At 42.6% G+C, this 27020-nt stretch overlaps 1 protein-coding gene across 3 annotated transcripts; it reads left to right on the forward strand.

The window, feature by feature from the left end:
• Window positions 1-235: 235 nt before the first annotated feature.
• sncaip (synuclein, alpha interacting protein) lies at window positions 236-25873 on the forward strand. Of its 3 annotated transcripts, none has more exons than XM_071400067.1 (10): window positions 236-354; window positions 13388-13485; window positions 13746-13818; window positions 13942-14786; window positions 14900-15079; window positions 15502-15615; window positions 17986-18111; window positions 20231-20400; window positions 22265-22354; window positions 22474-25873. In XM_071400067.1, the coding sequence occupies exons 2-10, from the start codon at window positions 13429-13431 to the stop codon at window positions 23471-23473; spliced, it is 2655 nt and encodes an 884-aa protein (XP_071256168.1). In that variant the 5' UTR covers window positions 236-354; window positions 13388-13428; the 3' UTR covers window positions 23474-25873. The 3 variants fall into 3 exon arrangements, with proteins under 3 accessions (XP_071256168.1, XP_071256170.1, XP_071256169.1); XM_071400069.1 differs by having other exon boundaries at window positions 13767-13818; XM_071400068.1 differs by having other exon boundaries at window positions 253-354; window positions 13403-13485.
• The last annotated feature ends 1147 nt before the right edge of the window (window positions 25874-27020 follow it).

The following is a 27020-nucleotide window of genomic DNA, read 5'->3' on the forward strand; positions in this document are numbered from 1 at the left end:
CACAGTGTAGTGCATTGTGGGCATTTATTGAACTTTGGAAATATGTTTGAAACCCCCATTTAATGCAAATGTCACTTAAATATGAACAAGTATAAACCATTGTTGATTTTTTCATTAAAAATCATTTTTCATAAACAATATCATGAATAAATACAAGTTAATGAAACCTTTCTACTATTACGTCGGGGACTTTTATTTTTAACGTTTTCCAAAATTCCGTGAACGGAAGTACTTTTATAATGTTGCTGATGAGACGCTGGTCCAGTCTGGGACCTCAAAAACAGCTGGAATCTGGAACTGAGCCTAGAAAATAGTCGAAGACAAAACCTGGGCATTAGCTAACTGAGCTAAAAGGTATTGTAAACGAAAACAATTATTTTTTATAATATTATATATTAAGCTATATGAGATTGTGTTTGTTGAATACTTGTGTAGCTATCTGCATCCCTCTTTTTGATGACCTGATTCGTTTTCAACTGCTCGCTAGCTAACGTTAGCTAAAAGGCTAACTTGCTTGCCTTGAGATGCTGGGGTCGATTGTCATTCCACAGAATGGTGATACTTGCTCAATTAGCTAGCAGTCAGACCTTTTTTCCCCATGTCCAATTTTCACTGCCTATACTGCATGTTAATTAGCTTGCTAGTTAGACATTTAACGTGTGATGTAACTAACGTTAGCTAGCTATTTGTTTTCCAAATGCCAGCCAGCCATCAAGCTAGCTAGCTAACTAGGGACTCCATAAAAACACACCACTTCGCACGAAGATATTTTCTTAGCAGGTTCGGGAAATATTTTCGCTTACTACAAGCTTCACTCCGTTGATCTACGTGGGTGGAGTGGGGTTTTTGTATTAGGAGACACCTTTTGGTAGTGTGCAACTGCAGCCTGCAATTCGGGGCGTTGCTGCATGTTCAGGAATGCCCCCCGTCGAGCATCCCATTGGTTCCTTCATGAACACCGCCCATCGAGCACCCCCATTTGTTCCTCAATGACTGCCAGGAGGCTAGGGCGACACCATGTCCTAGCTAGCGACCCCCCCAAATACCAAAAATTTAAAATGTATTTTAGACCGGTCTAAAGAAGCATGATATGAAGGAAATGTAGTCTATTTTAGAAGAACAGAATAGCTTACTCTGAGTTGTCCTTATGTTAGGTTCTGATCTGGCTTTGCCAAATAGCTGTGGGCTACTCTAGTTCATTTAGCAGACAAGATTTGCTTAGAATTCTGTGGCATTATTTTATAGTATGAAGAATGAGGAAAAAAGAAGAAACCCAAACACTGCTCTTGATAGTATCACTGCTCTTTAATAAGCTTTACTTATCGTCAGAGCTTTCTAGAATACAATTGAAGGATACAATTGAACAAAGCTGAATAAAATGGAAAGGATATTTTCTCCAAACGATTTGAGGGAGTGCGCACATGCGGCTATTCTGTGTTGAGCGGTTAACCTCTCTAGGGTACATGAGACGGTAGCGTCCCACCTCTTCAACAGCCAGTGAAACTGCAGGGCGCAAAATTCAAAACAACAGAAATCCCACAATTAAAATTCCTCAAACATACATGTATTTTACACCATTTTAAAGATACACTTGTTGTACATCCAGCCACAGTGTCCGATTTCAAAAAGGCTTTACGACGAAAGCAAACCAAACGATTATGTTAGGTGAGTGCCTATTCACAGAATAACACAGCCATTTTTACGGCCAAAGAGAGGAGTCACAAAAAGCAGAAATAGAGATAAAATGAATCACTAACCTTTGATTATGTTCATTAGATGACACTCATAGGACTTCATGTTACACAATACATGTATGTTTTGTTCGATAAAGTTCATATTTATATCCAAAAATCTGAGTTTACATTGGCGCCTTACGTTCAGAAGTTCCAAAACATCCTTTGATTTTGCAGAGAGCCACGTCAATTTACATGAATACTCATAATAAACATTGCTAAAAGATACAACTGTTATGCATGGGATTTTAGATGCACTTCTCCTTAATGCAACCGCTGTGTCAGATTTCAAAAAAGCTTTACGGAGAAAGCAAACCATGCAATAATCTGAGTCGGCGCTCAGAGCCCAATCCAGACACAAATATATCCGCCATATTGTGCAGTCAACATCAGTCAGAAATAACATTATAAACATTCACTTACCTTTGATGATCTTCATCAGAATGCACTCCCAGGAATCCCAGTTCCACAATAAATGTTTGTTTTGTTAGATAATGTCCATCATTTATGTCCAAATTCCTCCTTGTTGTTCTAGCGTTCAGTACACTTTCCAAACTCACGACGCGCGGGCAAGTCCAGCGGAAAGTACGGACGTAAAGTTAAAAAAGTTATATTACAGTCCGTAAAAACATGACAAACGAAGTGTTGAATCAATCTTTAGGATGTTTTTAACATAATTCTTCAATAATGTTCCAACCGGAGAATTCCTTTATCTTCAGAAAAGCAAATGGAACGGGAGCTAACTCTTATGTGAACGCGCATGGTCAGCTTGTGGCTGTTGGCAGACCTCTGACTCATTCCCCTCTCATTCGCCCCCACTTCACAGTAGAAGCATCAGACAAGGTTCTAAAGACTGTTGACATCTAGTGGAAGGCTTAGGAAGTGCAACATTATCAATATCCCACTGTCTTCAATAGGAGCTGAGTTGAAAATCCACCAACCTCAGATTTCCCCCTTCCTGGTTGGATTTTTTCTCAGGTTTTTGCCAGCCATATGAGTTCTGTTATACTCACAGACATCATTCAAACAGTTTTAGAAACTTCAGAGTGTTTTCTATCCAAATCTACTAATAATATGCATATTTTAGCTTTTATGGCTTTGTAGCAGGCCGTTTACTCTGGGCATGCTTTTCATCCGGACGTGAAAATACTGCCCCCTACCCCAAAGAAGTAAACAAAGAAATGGGTGTTGCTGTGTGCTTAATTTAGAGTTATTAATGTAACTTTAGTTGTTCTACAAATGTTGCACTATATGTTTTGATGTTTAATACATTGTAAGGCTGCATGATGCGACTCTAATGATGATTTGAAAAAAGTTGCTTGAAAGGCATGAGCTCTGTTTTGTTTTTTGCGCAGGGTGTACATACTTCATCAGTCACTCATTCACAATTTGACAAACACTTGATAATGCCTAGAATGTCACGGCGGCATCCCCTTTATGTTGCCGTAATGCACCCTAAAGGAATCCATGCCTTTTGCAGCCAGTGGCCGTTGTGCCCTTCTCCCTGAGTGCTGCGTGCTCGGTAGCACCTCACTAACATGGCTCTCCATCATGTGATCAGATCTTTCTCACAGGCTACAAGTGAAGACAGACACATCAGGACGCAACTGCGGGCGTCCTTATACAATTCCGAGGTGCATATTGAAGATATTGGAAGAACTGTCCACATTTACTTTTCGTCAGCCAACAAGATGAGTAGGCCTAACGAACAGCAAAAGCCCTAGCCCATGTCAATCTATATCCCCCATAGTACAAAAGTCGACCTATTCTGTGTGAGAGAATTATTCCAAACATAGTCTGGGATAGTTGCGGGATACGATAGATCCTAAATTAATACAACCACTAGCATCAAAATACATTAATTGCGCAATGTGGCTGACGCAACAGATCAGAATGTTTAGCTTAAAATGTTGATAAACTATTAGGCTATCTCTTCACATAAGCTCAGCAGTGCGCACATGGCAGTAGGCTATAAGCGCAAATGTTCCATTAGCGGGAAAACACCATTCTCAAAAGTGACCGCAAATGCAATTATGCATGAAATGCTTTTATTTAGGGATGCACCGGTATGACATTTTTGGCCGATACCGATATCCAATATTTTCCTTGCCAAAAATAACCGATACCGATATTAACATTTTTTGCGGACTTTTAAGCATTCTAGTACAGTTAAATAGTTGAAACACACACACTGACCAAAAAGTTATTTTGTTGGCATTTACGTATGTCCCCATCACCAATAAAACATAAAATTGTATTTATTTTACTTACTTGCTGTGCTGTTTCGTTGTTCATTTGTTCAGACGTTTCATTCTCAACCAGGATTTCATCATACATGTCAAGCAGTGAAGTTTCAGCTCTGTCTGTCCGTGGCCTCTCTTCCTCGGTGCACACTGTCACTGTGTCCGTTTCCATCTTGTCCAGCTGTGTATGTAACATTTCACGTAAACCCCGTTTCTTGTCTGCATCGAAGTATCGGTCCTTGCACCTAGCATCGAGCATGGTGGCGACACAGTAAAGAGGCTCAGAGAGAATACCACCGAATCGCTTGTTCACAGCCTCGAGTACTTTTGTAAGTTTTAACCCCACGTCTGTGTCGGCAGTATTGTTGAGCAGGCGTATCAATGCTATGAGAGGGTATCACGTCTGCTGCAGACGCTGTTGATTAGCTTATTTCTCGAGTCAGTTGTTCGAATGGCGCTAGGAGTGTGTTCATGTTCTCAAATGCCATTGAAATGGCAGCAGTGATATGAGAACCAGCATATTCTTGAGCATGCAATATGGCTTTCCTCAGTACGAAATCCTCGTCGACCCACTGTGCTGTCAGACTCAGCATGCTCATGGGGCTGACATCGCTGGTCCAAATGTCAGTCGTGACACCTTAGCAAGTAGCATAACGAATTCCATTATCTTGGCATTAATGGATTTCGCCTTTCGAGTTGTCTCAGAATTTTTCTTACTCTTTCAAATGACTGCTCAACTTGAACTTGTTTAGTTGTTGGAAGTGTGCGTATGTTTTTCTGCGTTTGTTTTGTGTAGCGCTGTATTTTTCGTGGCGCCATTACGTCATCTACTTACGTATGCACGTCAGCTATGACATCGGTTTTGCACATCAGCTTTAAGCTGGACATCGGGCCGATGTTGGCATTTTTAGCTAATATCGTCTGATTCCGATATGCTCACCAATTATATCGTGCATCCCTACTTTATGAAAGACCATTTTCCACCCCCATGCTAGTGACTAATGCTTAGAAATGATAATCCCAGATGTTGTGTATCGCTTTGAGCCAATCAGGTCGCAGTCTGTTTACCCAAGGCTGAACGTAAGGCGCAACATCAGAAGGGCTATATAAATACATTTGATTTTATTTGAGAAGGTAGCATTCCTACACATTAGCCACTCTAGCATGGTGGTGAAAATGGTGTTTCATAAAGAAAGTATGCATATTTTCCCAGTTTCTCTCTGCCTTCTCCCCATTTGAAAGCTAGTTAAGGAGGAATATGATGCCCCACTGGGGACACGAGTGTATTACTGGGAATGCACATTGAGCCTAGGCTTCCCAGGCTTACCTAAAATATTATCCCAGTTTGATTTGCTGCTTGTGTATTCATTCATATATATCAGCTAAAAATAGAACGTTATCATGTTTTGGTCACAGAGTAAAAAAGCACATGGCTAGCTAGTTGTCTACAGTAGGTTCTACCATTTCACAATAGCCTATAATCACCTTTTTGGGTGGATTCTTGTTGTTTGGTTTACTGTTTGAACAGTTGCTGAGATTAAATTTGGTTAGTAATGCAAAATAGGCTACTTTGATGACTAGCCTATAGATCAGATCAAGGAACCAAGCGACAACACTGCCCCCCTCAGCTGCGGAAGGAAGGATATGGCGTGTCTCAATTTTCAACGACATTGCAACACTGTGTCTTCCGTCTGCGTAGAGCCTGTAGTAAGCGTGACCCTTTACTTGACCTCAGCCTAATTCTCCTAACATGCTACGCAAATTCTATTAACCTGTTACGAAAAAGTCACTTTCGGTCATAGCTGTGTTGAAGTGGCATGTTTTAGGCTATTCCAGCTAGGGAATGGGACTTGGCGGTTATTACTAATTACCACAGCCACAAAATCAAAATTGTCTATATTGTAAAAATTCATGAAAACAAACATATGATTTTTGGTCTAAATTTAAAGTTAGGGTTAGGCATACAGTTAACAGTGTGGTTAAGGTCAGGTTTAAGATCAGATTTTATGAAGCAACATTTTTGAAATAGACAGGGTTTATGACTTTATGGCTGTGGTAACTAGTGACGACCAGACTTAGCCGAGCTAGCGTACTAGCCTGGGAAGCCGCTAGTGTGCTCTATAGATAGTGGAGATCCATAGCGCCCATTAGCGGCTTCCCAGGCTATTAGCGGCTGGCCAGGCTATTATCTTGTTTTAAGATGGCGCTGAAGAACATGGCTGACGTTTTACATTCTCCCAACCAGTTGTGCTATTTTGTTTGTTTTTTTGCGTTTTGTGTAACTTATTTTTTAACTTATTGTGTACATAATGTTCCTGCTACCGTCTCTTATGACTGAAAAAAATAACTTCTGGACATCAGAACAGCAATTACTCACCGCGGACTGGAAGAAACTTTTTCCTTTAACGAGTCTGATGAGAAGGATATCCTGCTTTCACTGGAACAGGCCCAGATCCCCGCCTTTTGAGTGAAGAAAAGATGCAGGAAAAGGGGTCGCAGATCGGGCATCCTTCTGAAAATCCGTAGGCGAGCAAGTAAACTCCCACTGCCATCCGTTCTTCTTGCTAACGTGCAGTCATTGGATAATAAAATTGATGACCGACGATTAAGATTATCCTATCAACAGGACATTAAAAACTGTAACATCTTATGTTTCACTGAGACGAGGCTGAAAGAAGATACGGACAATATAGAGCTAGCAGGATTTTCCATGCACCGGTAGAACAGAGAAGATGCTGGTAAGACGAGGGGTGGGGGGATCTATTTGTCAATAACAGCTGGTGCGCGATGTCTAATATTAAAGAAGTCTCGAGGTATTGCTCGCCTGAGGTAGAGTACCTTATGATAAGCTTTAGGCCACACTATCTACCAAGAGAGTTCTCATCTATATTATTTGTAGCTGTCTATTTACCACCACAGAATGAAGCTGGCACTAAGATCGCTCTCAACCAACTCTATAAGGTCATAAGCAAAGAAGAAAATGCTCACCCAGAAGCGGCGCTCTTAGTGGCCGGGGACTTTAGTGGCCGGGGACTTTAATGCAGGCAAACTTAAATTGATTTTACCAAATTTTTACCAGCATGTCAAATGTGCAACCAGAGAAAAAAATCCTAGACCACCTTTACTCAACACACACAGAGATGCACACAAAGCTCTCCCCTGCCCTCAATTTGGCAAATCTTACCATAATTCTATCCTCCCAATTCCTGCTTACAAGGAAAAACTAAAGCAGGAAGTACCAGTGACTCGCTCAATACGGAAGTGGTCAGATGACGCGGATGCTACACTACAGGGCTGTTTTGCTAGCACAGACTGGAATATGTTCCGGGATTCATCCAATGGCATTGAGGAGTACACCACCTCAGTCATCGGCTTCATCAATATGTGCATCGACAACGTCGTCCCCACAGTGGCTGTACGTACATATCCCAACCAGAAGCCATGGATTACAAGCAACATCAGCATCAAACTAAAGGCTAGAGCTGCCGCTTTCAAGGAGTGGGAGATAATCCGGGCGCTAAGAAATCCCGCTATGCCCTCAGACGAACCATCAAACAAGCAAAGCGTCAATACAGGATTAAGATTGAATCCTACTACACCGGCTCTGACGCTCGTCGGATGTGGCAGGGCTTGAAAACTATTACGGACTACAAAGGGAAACCCAGACGCGAGCTGCCCAGTGACGTGAGCCTACCAGATGAGCTAAATGCCTTTTATACTCGCTTCAAGGCAAGCAACATTGAAGCATGCACGAGGGCACCAGCTGTTCTGGATTTCTGTGTGATAACGCTTTCAGTAGCCGATGTGAACAAAACCTTTTAAACAGGTCAACATTCACTAAGCCGCTGGGCCAGACGGATTACCAGGAGGTGTACTCAGAGCATGCACGGTCGCCAGAACAACAACCTCTCCCTCAATGTGAGCAAGACTAAGGAGCTGGTCGTGGACTACAGGAAAAGGCGGGCCGAACAGGCCCCCATTAACATCAACGGGGCTGTAGTGGAGTGGGTCGAGCGTTTTCAAGTTCCTTGGTGTCCAAATCACCAATGAACTATCATGGTCCAAACATACCAAGACAGTCGTGAAGAGGGCACGACAAAACCTTTTCCCTCTCAGGAGACTAAAAAGATTTGGCATGGGTCCCCAGATCCTCAAAAGGTTCTACAGCTGCACCATCGAGAGCATCCTGACCGGTTGCATCACCGCCTGGCATGGCAACTGCTCGGCATCTGAACGTAAGGTGCTTCAGAGGGTAGTGCGAACGGCCCAGTACATCACTTGGGCCAAGCTTCCTGCCATCCAGGGCCTAAATAATAGCCGGTGTCAGAGGAAAGCCCTTAAAATTGTCAGGGACTCCAGTCACTCAAGTCATAGACTGTTTTCTTTGCTACCGCACGGCAAGCGGTACAGGAGCGCCAAGTCTAGGACCAAGAGGCTCCTCAACAGCTTCTACCCCCAAGCCATAAGACAAAGCAGAAACATGTTTTTAGAAATATTTACACATTTATATAAAAAAATAAAATAATGAAATATCACAAGTATTCAGGGCCTTTACTCAGTACTTTGTTGAAACACCTTTGGCTGCAATTACAGCCTCGAGTCTTCTTGGGTATGACTCAACAAGCTTAGCACACCTGTATTTGGGGAATTTCTCTCATTCTTCTCTGCAGATCCTCTCCAGCTCTGTCAGGTTGGATGGGATGCGTCGCTGCACAGCTATTCTCAGGTCTCTCCAGAGATGTTCGATCGGGTTCAAGTCCGGGTTCTGGCTGGGCCACTCAAGGACATTCAGAGACATGTCCCAAAGCCACTCCTGCGTTGTCTTGGCTTTGTGCTTAAGGTCTTTGTCCTGTCCTGAGGTCCTGAGTGCTCTGGAGCAGGTTTTCATCAAGGATCTCTCTGTACATTGCTCTGTTCATCTTTCCCTCGATCCTGACTAGTCTCCCAGTCCCTGCCGCTGAAAAACATCCCCACAGCATGATGCTGCCACCTCCATGCTTCACCGTAGGGATGGTGCCAGGTTTCCTCCAGATGTCTCTTGGCATTCAGGCCAAAGAGTTCAATCTGGGTTTCATTTATCAGACCAGAGAATCTTGTTTCTCATGGTCAGAGATTCCTTTAGGTGCCTTTTGGCATACTCCTAGCGGGCTGTCATGCCTTTTACTGAGGAGTGGCTTCTGTCTGGCCACTCTACGATAAAGGCATGATTGGTGGAGTGCTGCACAGATGGTTGACCTTCTGGAAGTTTCTCCCATCTCCACAGAGGAATGCTGGAGTTCTGTCAGAGTCACCATGAGGTTCTTGGTTACCTCCCTGACCAAGGCCCTTCGCCCTCGATTGTTCAGTTTGGCCGGGCGGCCAGCTCTAGGAAGAGTCTTGGGGGTTCCAAACTTCTTCCATTTAAGAATGATGGAGGCTACGGTGTTCTTGGGGACCTTCAATGTTGCAGACATTTTTTGGTACCCTTCCCCAGATCTGTGCCTCGACACAATCCTGTCCTGGAGCTCTACGGACAATTCCTTCGACCTCATGGCTTGGTTTTTGCTCTGACATGCACTGTCAACTGCGGGACCTTATATAGACAGGTGTGTACCTTTCCAAATCATGTCTAATTAATTGAATTGTAGCTTTAACTAGCTACTGACTTCAGAAAGCTTTTCAGTTTGCACATGATCTAGCCTATATTTTCATTTAAATTAATTTAGCTAATAGGCTAATCTTGTAGCGAATGAAAAGGCAGCCTATTATTTGTAGATTTCCCGACAGCCAATGAACTGTAATCCTAGACCTACATTCTCAGATTATGCAGTTCCTGACACAATATTGGCAGCCATACAGTTCCCACCGGAAATGCTGGTTTTTGTTCTTCTCTCAATATCTGCATCCCAAATTGCACCCTATTCCTGACCCTATGTAGTGCACTTCTTTTGAGCAGGGCCCATATGGTATCGCATTAAATAGGGAATATGGTGCCATTTTGTGACTCGTGTAGCCTAAGTCAGTGAGGCTGCCTGAATCCAGTATGTGGATTCAGGCACCATTGTTTTCAAGATTCAAGGCAATAATTTTCTGTAACACTGCTAGGGCTGGCCTCAACTAAAAAAAATCTTGGTTGACGGAAAGTCGGCCTTTTCTTTCGAACAATCGATTGGTCTAAATGTTTAAATGTATTTTTCCATATCTAGACAGATGCACCTTTTGTGTTTCTGTAAAATCAACCACATATGCACTGAGGTTGTCTAATGCTTTACGCATTAATTTGATTAATTAAGACACACAAATGACTCAAATCAAATGTATTTATATAGCCCTTCTTACATCAGCTGATATCTCAAAGTGCTGTACAAAAACAGCTCAAAGAGCTCGATGGTTACGCTGTTATAAAAAAAAAAGACAGCGAGTGCCTGTGTGACTGGCTCACGTTGTCTTGCTCTCCTCCCTACTTCAGCGAAAAGGCACCACAGCACAGCAAGTGTTTATTTACGCTGTCCATGCTGAAGCTGCAACATCATTTCAGCCATTTAGTTTGTTACTTGTTTGTGACTGAGAAATTCTGTTACCGTAATCCCTAATTTGTTTTGGGATTATTCTACAATGTAGATTATTCCCTCAACCCTTGCTCTCTTTGCGTGAAACATGTAAGCATCGCATGTATGTCACCAATAGGACCTGACCTATAGCCTTTCATGATCACATCAATAAATTGGTTATAACAACCTCAACACAGTAACACGTGACAGCAACATGGATGATGAGGAAGTGAAAAATAAACTCGAAACAGGTGAATGTTTACTGGTTGCTCAGGAGGGAAAGGGGAAGTCAGATCTGTGGAAGACATTTAACTTAGTTGTGGAAACTACTGGAGATCAAGAAAAAGGAGGGTATAGGAGCACGTGTTGCGTGAGTATTATGTGTGCCAAACAGCTGCTGTTAGATTACAATATTATTACTTTTTCTGACCATTTAGAAACGGTGTAAACAACACTAAATAAATAAGTTTACCAGAGTCTGTTCTAATGAGGAAAAAATAAATATATATAAAGCCTTTTATTTCAGCAGACTAAAAACAGTTGCATACATTCGTGGATTGTGGTTTATTTATTGTTTTGGCTAATTATTCAAAGCACCCTTTTTATTTAATTTTAAAACTAAAATGCTTCATTGCATTTCAAAATATGTATGTATCCTATACTGTTTGATGGCATGAACAAATAAATGATTGATTGATATTGATATATATATTGAACTATAGGCCAAAGTAAGACTGAACAGGATGCGCTCTTAATCCTACTGCTCGATGGTGGTTACACATGGCTACTATATATGCCTACTAATGACAACGACATTGCTTATTATTATAATGATCATAATACCAATAAGAAGGAGATCAAGAAAAAGGAGGATATAGGAGCAAGAGCTGTGTCCATTTGTACCGGTGTGCGTACTGGCGGCAGAGAAGTCAGGCGCAGGAGAGCGAAAACAGATTTACACCGGTGTCGTTTAATAAACATAAAAACCACCGTAAACATAACAATCAATGAATGGGTCAAACAAAACCCGGTATCCACCAGCATAACGTACACAAGCACTACAAGAAACAATTCCGGACAAGGACATGGGAGAAACAGAGGGTTAAATACACAACATGGAATTGAAACCAGGTGTGAGGGAAGACGAGACAAAACCAATGGAAAATGAAAGGTGGATCGGCGATGGCTAGAAGGCCGGTGACGTTGGCTGCCGAACGCCGCCCAAACCAGGAGAGGGACCGACGTCGGCGGAAGTCGTGACACCATTACAATATTTTTCCTGCCTGTTTGCAACAGTGTAAACAACACTAAATCAATTTGTAAGTAATACCAGTCTGTTCTAACAAAAATTGTAAAGCCTTTATTACAGCATAGCACAGATTAAAACAGCTGAATCTGGGGAATTGCTTTATCCAACATTTTTCCATTTGCATGAGGCTTGGTGCTCACGGAATCAGTAGGCTATTAAACAAACACTCAAACAGGCAACAGAAGCAAGATCTGTCTTATTTCTGTAGATATACAGTACCAGTCAAAAGTTTGGACACACCTACTCAATTATTTTTACTATTTTCTACAATGTAGAATAATAGTGAAGATATAAACTATGAAATAACACATGGAATCATGTAGTAACTGAAAAAGTGTTAAACAAATCAAAATATGTTTGAGATTCTTCAAAGTAGCTACCCTTTGCCTTTGACAGCTTTGCACACTCTTGGTATTCTCTCAACCAGCTTCATGTGGTAGTCACCTGGAATGCATTTCAATTAACAGGTGTGCCTTGTTAAAAGGTAATTTGTGGAATTTCTTTCCTTAATGCGTTTGAGCCAATCAGTTGTGTTGTGACAAGGTAGGGGTGGTATACAGAAGACCAAGTCCATATTATGGCAAGAACAGCTCAAATAATAAAGAGAACAGCTCAAAGTTTGGATGTTTTCACTATTATTCTACAGTGTAGAAAATAGTCTAAATAAACAGTGGGTATGACCAAATGTTGACTGATACTGTAAATGGATGATTTATAAAGCCAGGCACATGCAGTATTGTATTGATTATAGGCCTAATTAAGTCAGGGTTTATTCTCTCAATTTTCTTAGACAATTAGGCTAAGGAAGGGCTGCTCCTCGTCTCTGCTGCCTCCGCTGCATTGTTCTCAATCCCAATATGCTAGTTAACTATGCTATTATGCATATAGCAACAAAGGGAAAGGCACCAATTCTACAGGACACTGAAGATTGTTTCAGAACTGCGGACAGCGACCGTATCCAAAATAATATTTGATTTATTAGTGTAGCACCATTATTTTTACATAATACAACTATATACAATTTCAGTATCACATGTCTTACAGTGATGGGCTCTGCCATCCCCGCGGCCTCTGCAATGGATTAGTCCATTGAGACAGGTGCGAATCAGACGGGTGTCTTGTGCACCATGAAAAAGTAATCATAATTGCGACTGCTTGACTAAAGAAATCTGTCGACCAACAGCCTATCGACCAATCAATCGACAAGTCAACTAAATGGGGTCAACCCTAAACACTGCACAGCTAATCACATTACGTTGAACATTCTAAGTGAGTCACCTAAAGGATTTAGCCTGTAGACGTTGATCAGCTTTGTTGGGTGACTTTTGGATCGAGACAGTTCAAACAGCCACTCCAGGTCATAGAAACTTGGTCATCACAGATTTGCAGGAAGTGGCCTATAGTCAATTGTGTGTCCCAAATGGCATCCCATTTGGGCCCTGGTCAAAGTAGTGCACTCAATATGGAATAGGGTGCTATTTAAGACACAGTCCAGATCTATAAATCACAAAGCTGTCTTTACTTAGAATGTGAAATGAATGTGGAATGCTAATATCAGGCTTTATCAAACAGGTTGCTTCTCACTAGGGTGTCAAGAATAATGCTGACTGAAGATGGATGCTCCTGAATACTTGGATTTGGATGAGATTGACTTCACTGATGATTCAGTGGTGAGTAAAAGTCCAAAACTCTGGTTGTTCTACAAGAAATAGTTACACACCATCTGGCTATGCTATGGGGCAGTTTCCTGGACACAGATTAAACCTAATCTCCATTGTTTTCTTTTTAGTCCAGGACTAGTCTTAATCTGTGTCGTCTGGGGAAACGACCTCTATATGAAGTACTTTCTAGGCTACATTTGGCTAAATTAATATTTCAATGTAATAAGCGCTTATGAACAAACATGTTGATGGTCTCTTCCCTGTAAAAGTATTCTGTGACATCCTTGAAGAACATTCCAGAGCTGTCCAGAAGAAACGATGGTCAGGGAGAAGAAAGACAAGGTGGGGCCTGTAGGCTATTATTGTAAATGCATTCAAAAAAAATGTATGCCTTATTATTTTGTAGCACTACAGGTAGCCTAAATGGCAGATAGAAACGTTTTTGTTTTATTTTACCATCTTTAGCCCCAGCCATCAACTGGAGCCGTGGTGTGTCGTCACATAGTGGCGGTGGAATCAAGCCGACCGGCATCGCCGACGTCCACAGCAAATTCCGACCTGTGAAGAGGGTCTCGCCACTCAAACATCAACCGGAGACCTCTGACAACGAGAGTGACAACGAGGCTCAGGCTCACAATGGGGAAGGCAGCAGCAAAGAAGAAGCCTCAGACAAAACACCTGCAGCCTGCGAAGGCCAGGGTTTTAAAGCCAAGAGCCTGGGTACCGGAGGAGCTCTTTTTGGGGAGCTGGAGCACTACGACCTGGACATGGATGAGATACTGGACGTGCCTTACATTAAATCCAGCCAACATGTCTCTACTCTTCCCAGAGTTCCCCATGACAAAAGGACGGTGGGCGGCGGTGGCAACGCCAGTGACAGGTGCCACGGCGTTAAGACCTCAACACTTACCCAGCCTGAGAGCCTTGCGAGTGTCACCCAGTACTGTATGCTTTCGCCCGTCAAGTGGTCTGATATGAGGAAGTTGAAATCTCTGGACCCGGACAATCACCGGCCACCCACTGGGGGCTATGACCACTCCACACCAGGATCACTTAGCAGTTCCTCTGCCTCAGACATGGATAAACTTTTAGCCAACAGGGCCTACCCAGAGACACAGGCACACAAGACAGGGGCTGACACCCCTGGGAGCAGCCAGGCTATGATGTTCCCCCTCCAGGGCTGTGCTGGGTCTAGGCAGGACAGCAGTAAGACCTGGAATGGTACAAGACTGCACGGAGAGTGGGATGACGAGACCAAGAAATCCCAGAACATCATCAATATCATCCGAGAGGGGCAGATTTCTCTGTTGGTAAGTCAACAATATGGGGAAAAGCCATAACAATATAGTTGTAGGCTATATAAACAATACCATTTTGTATCAGCAACTCGCTGAGTGTTATTCCTGGTGTTCTCTGTCCACAGCCTCACCTGGCGGCTGATAACCTGGAGCTGATCCAGGACGAGGAGGGGAACAACCTGCTCCACATCTCTGCGTCCCAGGGCCACGCTGACTGCCTGCAGCATCTCACCTCCCTCATGGGAGAGGACTGCCTCAACGAGCGCAACAACCACCAGCTTACACCTGCTGGGCTCGGGGTGAAGGTGAGTGAGGCGTTAGAGGATGGGTGAGAGATTGGGTCAGGGCCTCTAGAAAACGTAACTTGTGGACATGGCGAATCAACCATGTCCAATCATGTCCACCTACCATGTCAACCAAGGCAGACGTCTAGGTTTCATTCTAAATGGCACCCTATGGGCCCTAGTCTAAAGTACTGCGCTATATAGTGAAAAGGGTGCCATTTGGAACGAATGCCTACTAGAGTTGGTTGTTAGTTAAGACCTTGATATTCCTGTGGGGAAAGATGACACCATGTCTCCGGTTGTGCAAGTCTGGGTTTTGGATACTTATCTGTATTTTTCACATTTACCCTCTTTCATTCCGTGTCTTCAATGAAAGAGCATCAGGACAGTGTCTATATCAAACTGATCTACAGAATTTCTTGTGCGTGTTTGTGTGCGTGCAGAACGGCCATTTGGAGTGTGTGCGCTGGATGGTGAGTGAGACGGAGGCCATCGCCGAGCTGAGCTGTAGCCGAGAGCACCCCAGTCTCATCCACTACGCAGCCCGCTACGGACAGGTGAGGGAGACGCACACCGTTTTATAACCGTATCATTGGGGAAATCATAAAAGGTCACCTTTATTCGACAAGTACATTTACATGTACCAGGAACCGAAAAGACATACCGAATCGAGACAAAAGAACCTACACATAATCTACATACAGTATATACAACATAGATACAGTAAAAACAAAACAATTACACATAAGAGATATACAGTGGGGAGAACAAGTATTTGATACACTGACAATTTTGCAGGTTTTCCTACTTACAAAGCATGTAGAGGTCTGTAATTTTTATCATAGGTACACTTCAACTGTGAGAGAAGGAATCTAAAACAAAAATCCAGAAAATCACATTGTATGATTTTTAAGTAATTAATTTGCATTTTATTGCATGACATAAGTATTTGATACATCAGAAAAGCAGAACTGAATATTTGGTACAGAAACCTTAGTTTGCAATTACAGAGATCATACGTTTCCTGTAGTTCTTGACCAGGTTTGCACACACTGCAGCAGGGATTTTGGCCCACTCCTCCATACAGACCTTCTCCAGATCCTTCAGGTTTCGGGGCTGTCGCTGGGCAATACGGACTTTCGGCTCCCTCCAAAGATTTTCTATTGGGTTCAGGTCTGGAGACTGGCTAGGCCACTCCAGGACCTTGAGATGCTTCTTACGGAGCCACTCCTTAGTTGCCCTGGCTGTGTGTTTCGGGTCGTTGTCATGCTGGAAGACCCAGCCACGACCCATCTTCAATGCTCTTACTGAGGGAAGGAGGTTGTTGGTCAAGATCTCGCGATACATGGCCCCATCCATCCTCCCCTCAATACGGTGCAGTCGTCCTGTCCCCTTTGCAGAAAAGCATCCCCAAAGAATGATGTTTCCACCTCCATGCTTCACGGTTGGGATGGTGTTCTTGGGGTTGTACTCATCCTTCTATTCCTCCAAACACGGCGAGTGGAGTTTAGAGCAAAAAGCTCTATTTTTGTCTCATCAGACCACATGACCTTCTCCCATTCCTCCTCTGGATCATCCAGATGGTCATTGGCAAACTTCAGACGGGCCTGGACATGCGCTGGCTTGAGCAGGGGGACCTTGCGTGCGCTGCAGGATTTTAATCCATGACGGCGTAGTGTGTTACTAATGGTTTTCTTTGAGACTGTGGTCCCAGCTCTCTTCAGGTCATTGACCAGGTCCTTCCGTGTAGTTCTGGGCTGATCCCTCACATTCCTCATGATCATTGATGCCCCACGAGGTGAGATCTTGCATGGAGCCCCAGACCGAGGGTGATTGACCGTCATCTTGAACTTCTTCCATTTTCTAATAATTGTGCCAACAGTTGTTGCCTTCTCACCAAGCTGCTTGGCTATTGTCCTGTAGCCCATCCCAGCCTTGTACAGGTCTACAATTTATCCCTGATGTCCTTACACAGCTCTCTGGTCTTGGCCATTGTGGAGAGGTTGGAGTCTGTTTGATTGAGTGTGTGGACAGGTGTCTTTTATACAGGTAACGAGTTCAAACAGGTGCAGTTAATACAGGTAATGAGTGGAGAACAGGAGGGCTTCTTAAAGAAAAACTAACAGGTCTGTGAGACCCGGAATTCTTACTGGTTGGTAGGTGATCAAATACTTATGTCATGCAATAAAATGCAAATTAATTACTTAAAAATCATACAATGTGATTTTCTGGATTTTTGTTTTAGATTCCGTCTCTCACAGTTGAAGTGTACCTATGATAAAAATGACAGACCTCTACATGCTTTGTAAGTAGGAAAACCTGCAAAATCGGCAGTGTATCAAATACTTGTTCTCCCCACTGTATATACAACGTTAATACTGCAATATCTAACTTTTTGGGCAACCTGACCAATTCACATAGAAATGTGGGTTATAGATCTGTCATTCTTATTGAAAGCAAGTCTAAGAAGTGGTAGATCTGTTCTATGTGCACTATTTCAGTGCTTCATGTGCTTAAGTTTAGTTTTTGAGTCTTACTTTCGGGTTTTGTACACCAGTTGAAAATGCAATATTTTTGGTTATGGAAAAGTTATTTCACAGTTGTTTAGATGAGACAATGATTCTCTACACTATACTTGCTTGTTTTGTAAAATGTACACAGAAATTAGGCTATTAAGTTAACTATTAGAATTTTAGCAACCAGGAAATGGCGGAGCGATTTCTGCGTAGTGCATCTTTTAAGTGTGGAAATATATTCAGTATATTGCAGTGTGGTCACCACTGCAGCATTTCTGTCACCGCAATATCTATCCACACTTAATATTGATATATCCACACTTAATATATGGTATGACTTTTGAATCCCATTTTCTTTAATTTTTTTTGTATATATTTTGTCCTTTTGGATGTTCATTATCTCTCTTTTAGGAAAAGGTTCTGCTGTGGCTGCTCCAATTCATGCAAGAGCAAGCCATTTCTCTGGACGAAGTGGACCAGTACGGAAACAGTGCAGTGCATGTAGCTGCTCAGTACGGCCATCTCACTTGCATTCAGGTATGTGGTCCTCTGTGGCTGTTGGTAAAGCATGGCGCCTTCGAACAAGGTATGGTAGTAGGTGCTAGGCGCACCGGTTTATGTCAAGAACTGAAATGCTGCTGGGCTTTTCACACTCAACTGTTTGCCATGTGCTTCAAGAATGTTCTTTTTGAAGATATCGATATATATACATACTGAACAAAAATATAAACGCAATGTGCAACAATTTCAAAGATTTTACTGAGTAAGAAATAAATCCACTAGGCCATAGTCTATGGATTTCACATGACTGGGCAGGGTAGCGCAGCCATTGGTGGGCCTGGGAGGGCATAGGCCAGGAGATGCTAAATATATTTATGTTAATTAATGGTCAATTACCGTGAGACCGGAAGTTATTTGCTCGACAATCACCGGCTGATAAAATTTTGTGACTGCCGCTATGTCGTTATTAAAGATTGAAAAAAGCAAGGGGCCTAAACAGCTACCCTGGGGAATTCCTGATTTCTACCTGGATTATGTTTGAGAGGCTTCCATTAAAGAACATCCTCTGTGTTCTGTTAGTCAAGTAACTCTTTATCCACATTATAGCAGGGGGTGTAAAGCAATAACACATATGTTTGTCCAGCAGCAGAATGATCGATAATGTCAACAACATGTCAACACCTCTAACAAGACAGCACCCACAATCATTTTATCAATTTCTCTCAGCCAATCATCAGTCATTTGTGTTAGTGCTGTGCTTGAGTGTCCTTCCCTATAAGTGTGCTGAAAGTCTGTTGTCAATTTGTGTACTGTGAAATAGCATTGTATCTGGTCAAACACAATTTTTCCCAGAAGTTTACCAAGGGTTGGTAACATGCTGATGTGTCAGCTATTTGAGCCAGTAAAGGGGGCTTTACTATTTATTCTTGGGTAGCGGAATGACTTTAGCTTCCCTCCAGGCCTGAGGGAACACACTTTCTAGTAGGCTTAAATTGAAGATGTGGCAATTAGGAGTGGAAATATCGTCTGCTATGATCCTCAGTAATTTTCCATCCAGATTGTCAGACACCGGTGGTTTGTCATTGTTGATAGACAACAATACTTTTTTCACCTCTTCCACACTGACTTTACGGAATTCAAAAATACAATTCTTGTCTTTCCTAATTTGGTCCGATATACTTGGATGTGTAGTGGTCAGCGTTTGTTGCTGGTATGTCATCCCCAAGTTTGCTTATCTTGCCAATGGAAAAAGTAATTAAAGTAGTTGGCAATATCAGTGGGCTTTGTGACGAATGAGCCATCTGATTCAATGAATGATGGCGCCGAGTTGGCTTTTTAAAAAATTTAAGGTGCCCCAAAGCTTTTTACTATAATGTTTTTATATAATTTTTCTTTGTTTCATAAGTTTATTTTTATTTACTTTAGTCACATGATTTCTTAATTTGCAGTACATTTGCCAACCAGACTTATTTGCCATAGTTTTGCCTCATCCCTCTCAATCAATTTTTAAATTCCTCTTTGATTCAAGAGGATCTAACAGTTTTTACAGTCATTTTATTACTGGGTGCATACTTATTAGTAACTGGAATAAGCAATTTCGTAAATGTGTCAAGTGCAGCGTCTGGTTGCTCCTGGCTTTCTTAATCAACAGCAGGAAACAAATCAGGAGTAATATATACGGCCCGCCTCCTCATTCTAATGTGCCCTTGTCTATAAAAGAGAGGATCTGGACTTTAGACTGTGCTTTTACAAAATATAATGAGGATGCGGGCCGGATATACTACTCATGATTAGTGTCCTGCTGTTGATTCGGCAAGCCAGACGTATCAAAAGTACTGTCGGTGACCACATTAACTATGTTTCAGAGAGACAAGCTGGGCCTAGGAAACATTGAAAACACTGTTTTACTTTGTTTCTGCACTTCTATGTACGTTAGAGAATACAGATTTCATTTGCATGTTTTGTTGTTAAACTAAGTTGTTTTAGAGGAAGAATACTGGACGATAAGGACATTTGTAAATTTACTTTTTGGATGTTTGCCCATCCGTTTGTACAAAATGCTTTCTGTACCAATTTCTTGAACATCTATTCATTATTTTGGTAAGGCTTCAAAGCTGAACTGAACTGACAAAGCAGCATGTCTTTCTTTCCTCAGACCCTGGTGGAGTACGGCTCCAATGTCACCGTGCAGAACCAGGGCGGCGAGAGGCCTTCCCAGAGCGCCGAGCGGCAGGGCCACACCACCTGCGCCCGCTACCTGGTGGTGGTGGAGACGTGCATGTCGCTGGCCTCCCAGGTGGTCAAGCTCACCAAGCAGCTCAACGAGTGAGTGGGAGGTTCCTGTCTGACTCTTTTGATCTATCCCAAAAAGCATCCTATTGCATACATATAGTGCACTACTTTTGACCAGAGGCCTATGGGTCCTGGTCAAAAGTAGTTCCCTATGTAGGGAGCAGGGTGTTATTCTGGATGCGGCCTTTAACTCACCTCAGATTACTTGTGTTGTCTGAAATTACTCCCTGTTCCCTATATAGTACTATTAGCAGAGTTTTGGATTTGAGTCACATGACTTGGACTCGAGTCTCAAATTTGATGACTTGAGATTCAACTTAATAGAAAATAAAATAACTTAATACTTGATTTGGACTCTCAAGACTTGAGACTGATGACTTGAAATTATCCGGCCAGGTTTTGTAACATTTTGTCACTCATTGTGGCACAGAGTCTCCGTGGATCACTCTCCATGCAGCCAGAGACAGTAGCCACAGCATCGCCTTAGCAAAAAAGGCAACAGATTGGCTAGTGAAATGCACACTCGACCCTCAACACAGGTCGGGTGAGCTAGCGAACAGATTGCTGATTTGCTGTACAGATGCAGCGCAAACATGAAATGGTAGTGAGAGAGGATTGCCATAATAACTAAATATGCAGCTCCCCCAAGAATTGGTGATCAAGAATATTAACTGCAGGCAGCCTATTGGTTAAGAACGTTGGGCCAATAACAGAAAGGTTGTTGGTTCGAGTCCTCGAGCTGACTAGGTGAAAAATCTGTCTGCCCTTGAGCAAGGCACTTAACCCAAATTGCTCCTGTAAGTCGCTCTGGATAAGTGCATCTGTTAAGTAATTAAAATGTAAATGAAAGTTCACCAGCAATGGGGCATCAAGGAACAATTAATAGCATAGGCTTATTGGTCTTTTGGTATGTCAAAATTGCTTGAAATTTATAGTTTACTTATGAATCTTGCATTTGGAATTTGATGTTAAAATTCATTATTACTGTGGCGCAATTCTCGCCAGTGTAGAGAGCTTTGTTTCCTTGTCGAAATGGTTGCTGTTGCTTTCACATGTTTTAAATGCATACATGGTAAATCTACATTTCATCTAATCCGACAATAATTGCTAGCGTTGCATCATTCCATGCCCGTACTGTTTATTGCAGCACTTTGACTTTTCTGTTTGATACGATACATTTTAATTGACCATTTCTTACACTCTGAGGCGGCGTGAGGTTTATTGTTCACATGAGCGCTTGTGAGACTCATGTGGTGGAAGTTCTGTTTATTTAATTCAATGTATCGTTTCCTTTGCTCATATTTCCCTGTTTATGTCGGAGTTCCGTGTGTCTGTGTCCTATGTCTCTGTCATTCTGCTTGCGCCCACCTCAGTGCGCATTCTAGGCTACGTGGACTGTGCGCCACACTTTGGAGTCAGTACGTTGCACGAGAGAAAATTATTGTTCCATGTATGAATGTTGATGAAATATTATTAATAATCAATAAGTCTGATGAAGACGTATGTACCATTGTTACAACACTTGTGACTCGAATAATAGTGACTTGGTCTCACCTCTGGCTATCAGTGCACTTCGTCTCTGGTCAGAAGTAGTGCACTACATGGGGAATAGGGTGCCATTTGGGATGCACATAAACCTAGTCTTTACACCAATGTGGATTAAAAATAAATAATAATTTCTTTAAAAGGGTGTAATAACCGCAGTATTTCAGAAAATGTAAATTTTTAGCATGCAAACTTCTTCTATACAGCGTTTTGGAAATGGAGATGCACTGAGGATTTTCTGGAGGTTCATTTTAATGAATCGATGTTTTAAAAATGAAGATTTCCATAGCTGGTTAATTTACCTTGCCTGCATGTCAGTGTTATCATTATATATTGTTCCAAAAAAATTCAGACAAGCAACAAAGACGACTGCTCTACAGAATCAAGTTCAGCTACACCTGGATCCCTCAAAAGCAGAGGGAACTTTGCCACGATCGCCCAGGTCTGATCTTCCACCACATACTGTACTGTACACCATTCACCGTCTACACATTGATTACAAGCACGTACATGTAAATTAAATATACCCAAATCAGTAATTTCTGTCTTTTTGATGATCAGCTCCCATGTCCCGTCTGTGGAGGCGTGGCCTGAGATGACCCTGACCGCAGAGGGGACCCCCGGGGATGGCCACTGGATCCTGAGGCAGAGGAGCGTCGACTCAGACACCGTCCTGCGCCAACTGCTGGGTAAAGACATCTCAGACAAGGTGTGCACCAAGGAGAAGCTGTCCCTGGAGTTCCAGGAGGGCTCCAGAGCGGGGCCTCCTAGTCTGAACGGGGCCAACCCTGGGCCCCTGCGCAGGATGGGGGTGGTGGAAAGACGGGAGCTGAAGTTGGCCAGACTCAAGCAGATCATGCAGCGCTCTCTCAGTGAGTCCGACTCGGACACCTACCCCCCTGAAGAGGCCAAACATGGGCCACCCCCAGGGGTGCGCCTAGAGAGACCCAGCCACCTGCCCATCGCAGAGAGCGAGGAGCCTGTCGGCAGCCTGCATCTGGGCATGAAGAAACACACCTCGACCACCGAGCACAAGTCCGCTTTCACCCTCAGCACCTCCAAGTCCATGGATGGATACCCCTCGCCCACATCGGACAAAAGCGAGCTTGACGCTGACGGGAAACCGGAGGCCGGTGGAGATTTCCCCGACTACAACAATGGACAAAAGACCACGACGAGCCCCAAAAGTGCACTCAAATCGCCTACCTCTCGAAGGAAGACCTCCCAGAACCTGAAACTGAGGGTGACCTTTGATGAGCAGGTGGTTCACAAGACGGGGCCACCAGAGAGTGAGCCGCCCAAGGGTGCCCACAGTAAAGAAGGAGCCGGAGGTAGGACTCCCACAGGGTCCGAGACGGTGAAGCGCCCGTTCGGGACATTCCGCTCCCTAATGGAATCGCTGAGTGGAAATCAGAACAGCAACAATAATAATGTCCAAACGTCTCCCTCTGTCAAACAGTCAAGCTGTGTTGTGTCCCAGGGCTCGCCTGGCAGGAAAACGGAGGTTAAAACCAGTCCATGTGGGCACTCCAAGGGCAAGAGCAAAGCTAGTGCTGTTTAGGGGCCTTGTTTTTTTTTGGTTAAAGGACCAAAAAAAAGCATTGTACTTTCTCTCACAGTATTTGATCATCTTGACAATATTTTAGTAACTGAAGTGTCCTCTGAAGTATCCAATACAATTGTATTTGAGTATGTATACTTATGCACACACAGTTATACCATTGGTAATACAATCTGTGGTTTTTCTCATGCACTTAATGTGCACTAGCACAAAGCATATACACTGAATAAAAATATAAACGCAACATGCAACAATTTCAAAGATTTTACTGAGTTACTGTTCTTATAAGGAAATCAATCAATTGAAATGAATTCATTAGGCACTAATCTGTGAATTTCACATAACTGGGAATAGAGATATGCATCTGTTGGTCACAGATACCTTTTTTTTTTTTTTTTAGGTAGGGGGCGTGGATCACAAAACCAGTCCGTATCTGGTTTAACCACAATTTGCCTCATGCAGTGTGACATTTCCTTCACATGGAGTTGATCAGACAGTTGATTGTAGCCTGTGGAATGTTATCCCACTCCTCTTCATTGGCTGTGCGAAGTTGCTGGAAATGGAACATGCTGTCGATCCAGAGCATCCGAAACATGCTCAATGGGTGACATGTCTGGTGAGTATGCAGGCCATGGAAGAACTGGGACAGCTTCCAGGAATTGTGTACAGATCCTTGCGACATGGGGCTGTTCATTATCATGCTGAAACATGAGGTGATGGCAGTGGATGAATGGCACGACAATGGGCCTCAGAATCTCGTCACGGTATCTGCATTCAAATTGCCATCGATAAAATGCAGTTGTGTTCATTGTCCGTATCTTATGCCTGCCCATATAATAACCCCATCACAACCATGGTGCACTATTCACAACGTTGACATCAGCAAACCGCTCGCACACACAACACCATGCACGCTGTCTGCCATCTGCCCGGTACAGCTGAAACCGGGATTCATCTGTGAAAAGCACACATCTCCAGCGTGCCAGTGGCCATCGAAGTTGAGCATTTGCCCACTGAAGTCGGTTACGACACCAAACTGCAGTTCGGTCAAGTCCCTGGTGAGGATGAGCATGCAGATGAGCTTCCCTGATATGGTTTCTGACAGTTAGTGCTGAAACTCTTTAGTTGTGGTCTCCTGAGTGGCGCAGTGGTCTAAGGCACTGCATCTCAGTGCTAGAGGCGTCACTACAGACCCTGTTTCAATTCCAGGCTGTATCAAAACTGGCCGTGATTGGGAGTCCCATAGGGCGGCGCACAATTGTCCCAGCGCCGTTCTGGTTAGGGTTTGGCCAGGGTAGGTCGTCATTGTAAATATGAATTTGTTCTTAACTGACTTGCCTAGTTAAGTAATGGTTAAATAAAAAACACTGTTTCATCTGCTGCTGGGGTGGCTGGTCTCAGATGATCCCACAGGTGAAGAAGCCGAATGTGAAGGTTCTTGGCTGGCATGGTTACACATGGTCTGTGTTTGTGAGGCCGGTTGGGCGTACTGACAAATTCTCTAGAAGGACGTAGGAGGCGCCTTATGGTAAAGAAATGAACAGTAAATTAGTGGACATTCCTGCAGTCAGCATGCCAATTGTACGCTCCCTCAGAACTTGAAACATCTGTGTTGTGTGACAACTGCACATTTTAGTGGCCTTTTATCCCCAGCACAAGGTGCACCTGTGTAATGATCATGCTGTTTAATCAGCTTCTTGATATGCCTCCCCTGTAAAGTAGATGGATTATCTTGGCAAAGGAGAAATGCTCACTAACAAGGATGTAAACAAATTTGTACAAATTATTATTATTTTTTAAATATTTTTGTGCATATGGAACATTTCTGGGATCTTTTATTTCAGCTCATGAAACATGGGACCAACACTTCATGTTGCGTTTATATTTTAGTTCAGTGTATTTGAAACCACTGTATATATTTAAATCTTCCTTCACATCACTTCTAGTCATTCGTAGTTTCATTATCTATGCAGTGGTTGGTTATTGCCAATATTTGAGTTCCTGTCTGTATCAGTGACATGTATTGATGAGAGGTTTGAATGCAGTGATTTAATATAACCACACTTTGAGAATGAGGACACGTGTCCTTTTCTAATTATGATAGCATTGTTAGGGCTCTGGTGGAATATAAATGGTTGATCATGTTTTTTGTTTTTATCTTTGGTGTAACACACATTTGACAAAATGTCAAACAATGAATTTGATACTTCCCTCAGTACAAATGCAATAGTTGCTCTAATCTATGTGCGGTGTTAAACATAAAGTGTATTTTACATTTTGTAAAAGAGTTGTTAGGTTTTGTATGCACAAAGACGGAATTAACCAAATGTTGATGATGCTTTGCGCCCGCCCTCCCACTAGTTACGACAAACTCAGAGCTGAAATAAACCATTACTTGTCTCCTGTTTGTCTGTATGATTCTGTGGATTCAAAACAAGTCTGAAATTGTTACGGTTTGAAACATTACCTGGGTCGTTCTCAGATGTAAGTCCAAATGCAGTCATGAGTCAGTATTGGCTCACCACAATCCATAATCAAGATAAAATGCCATCATGATGAGGTAATACAGTTATTACACATGTAATATAAGTTGTGTCCTTCGAAGTGATGTGGCCATTGACCAAGTATTCAATTCAAGGAACTTTATTTTCCTGTGCAGGGAATGTCTTGTGTGGAGTGGTTCATAAAACAAAAATACAGTACATACAAATAATCAGAACAGGAAATAAAGGAGTCCATTAAATTGAGCCCATTCAATCATTTCTTAGCAAGTGTAGTTAAAGATGACTACTCTACACGTTAAGGAGCCTGACAGAGGTTGGCAAAAAAATAGATGCAACACATTGGGTCTATGCTGTTTTTCAAAACCAATTCAACCAATAGATAGGGTGTATGTCATTGCTTCATTCTATTGAGATAGATCATTGAGACTGATGGGTTTAAATAAGATCATATATTTTTCATGGGGTGACACTTAAGACAATCTTTCAATATGGTTTGTTCAGACATCAAAATGTATGTTAAAAACAAGAATAATGTCAGCTTGTTATAGCCACTATACATGTTGTGGCTTCATGCTATCAGAAACACATTACTGTAACGTTATACATAACAATATTTTGGTATTTTGCAGGAAATCAACCTATATTTATTACATGTAAGTATCCCAAAGGAATCTAATGGATCTTCACTAATTGTAGTTTTTAATCTTAGTCTACAATATGAAACATTTTCCATAGGTACACGATTAGCCAAACAATAATTCACAGATGGGAGTAGTGTCAATTGAATACATTCATAAAATGCATCGGTTTGGGAATCGGTTGAGAGACATTTTCATTTTATACCACAGGAGCAGATCGCAGTTCATGTTCCAAAAAACAAGCAATTTTTGGGTGAAGTTAAACTGACAAATTAGACCTCATTTATTGGACAACAGTTTGAGTCAATATCCCAGGGAGCCATTCCACACCTTTGAAGACCCAGGGAGTTTAATTGGGTGATGGTGTGAGAGGAAACGTTTAAGCATGGGGCGCCAGGCCTAGTG

Source organism: Salvelinus alpinus, chromosome 5 (assembly GCF_045679555.1).
Source record: "Salvelinus alpinus chromosome 5, SLU_Salpinus.1, whole genome shotgun sequence".
NCBI lineage: Eukaryota > Metazoa > Chordata > Actinopteri > Salmoniformes > Salmonidae > Salvelinus > Salvelinus alpinus.

Bases quoted from the DNA above. Each gene is read 5' to 3' on its own strand.
- sncaip (XM_071400067.1), top strand. From the start codon at position 13,429: ATGGATGCTCCTGAATACTTGGATTTGGATGAGATTGACTTCACTGAT. The intron at 13,486-13,745 runs GTGAGTAAAAGT...TCCCTGTAAAAG, and splicing joins ACTTCACTGATGATTCAGTG to TATTCTGTGACATCCTTGAA. The intron at 15,616-17,985 runs GTGAGGGAGACG...TCTCTCTTTTAG, and splicing joins ACGCAGCCCGCTACGGACAG to GAAAAGGTTCTGCTGTGGCT.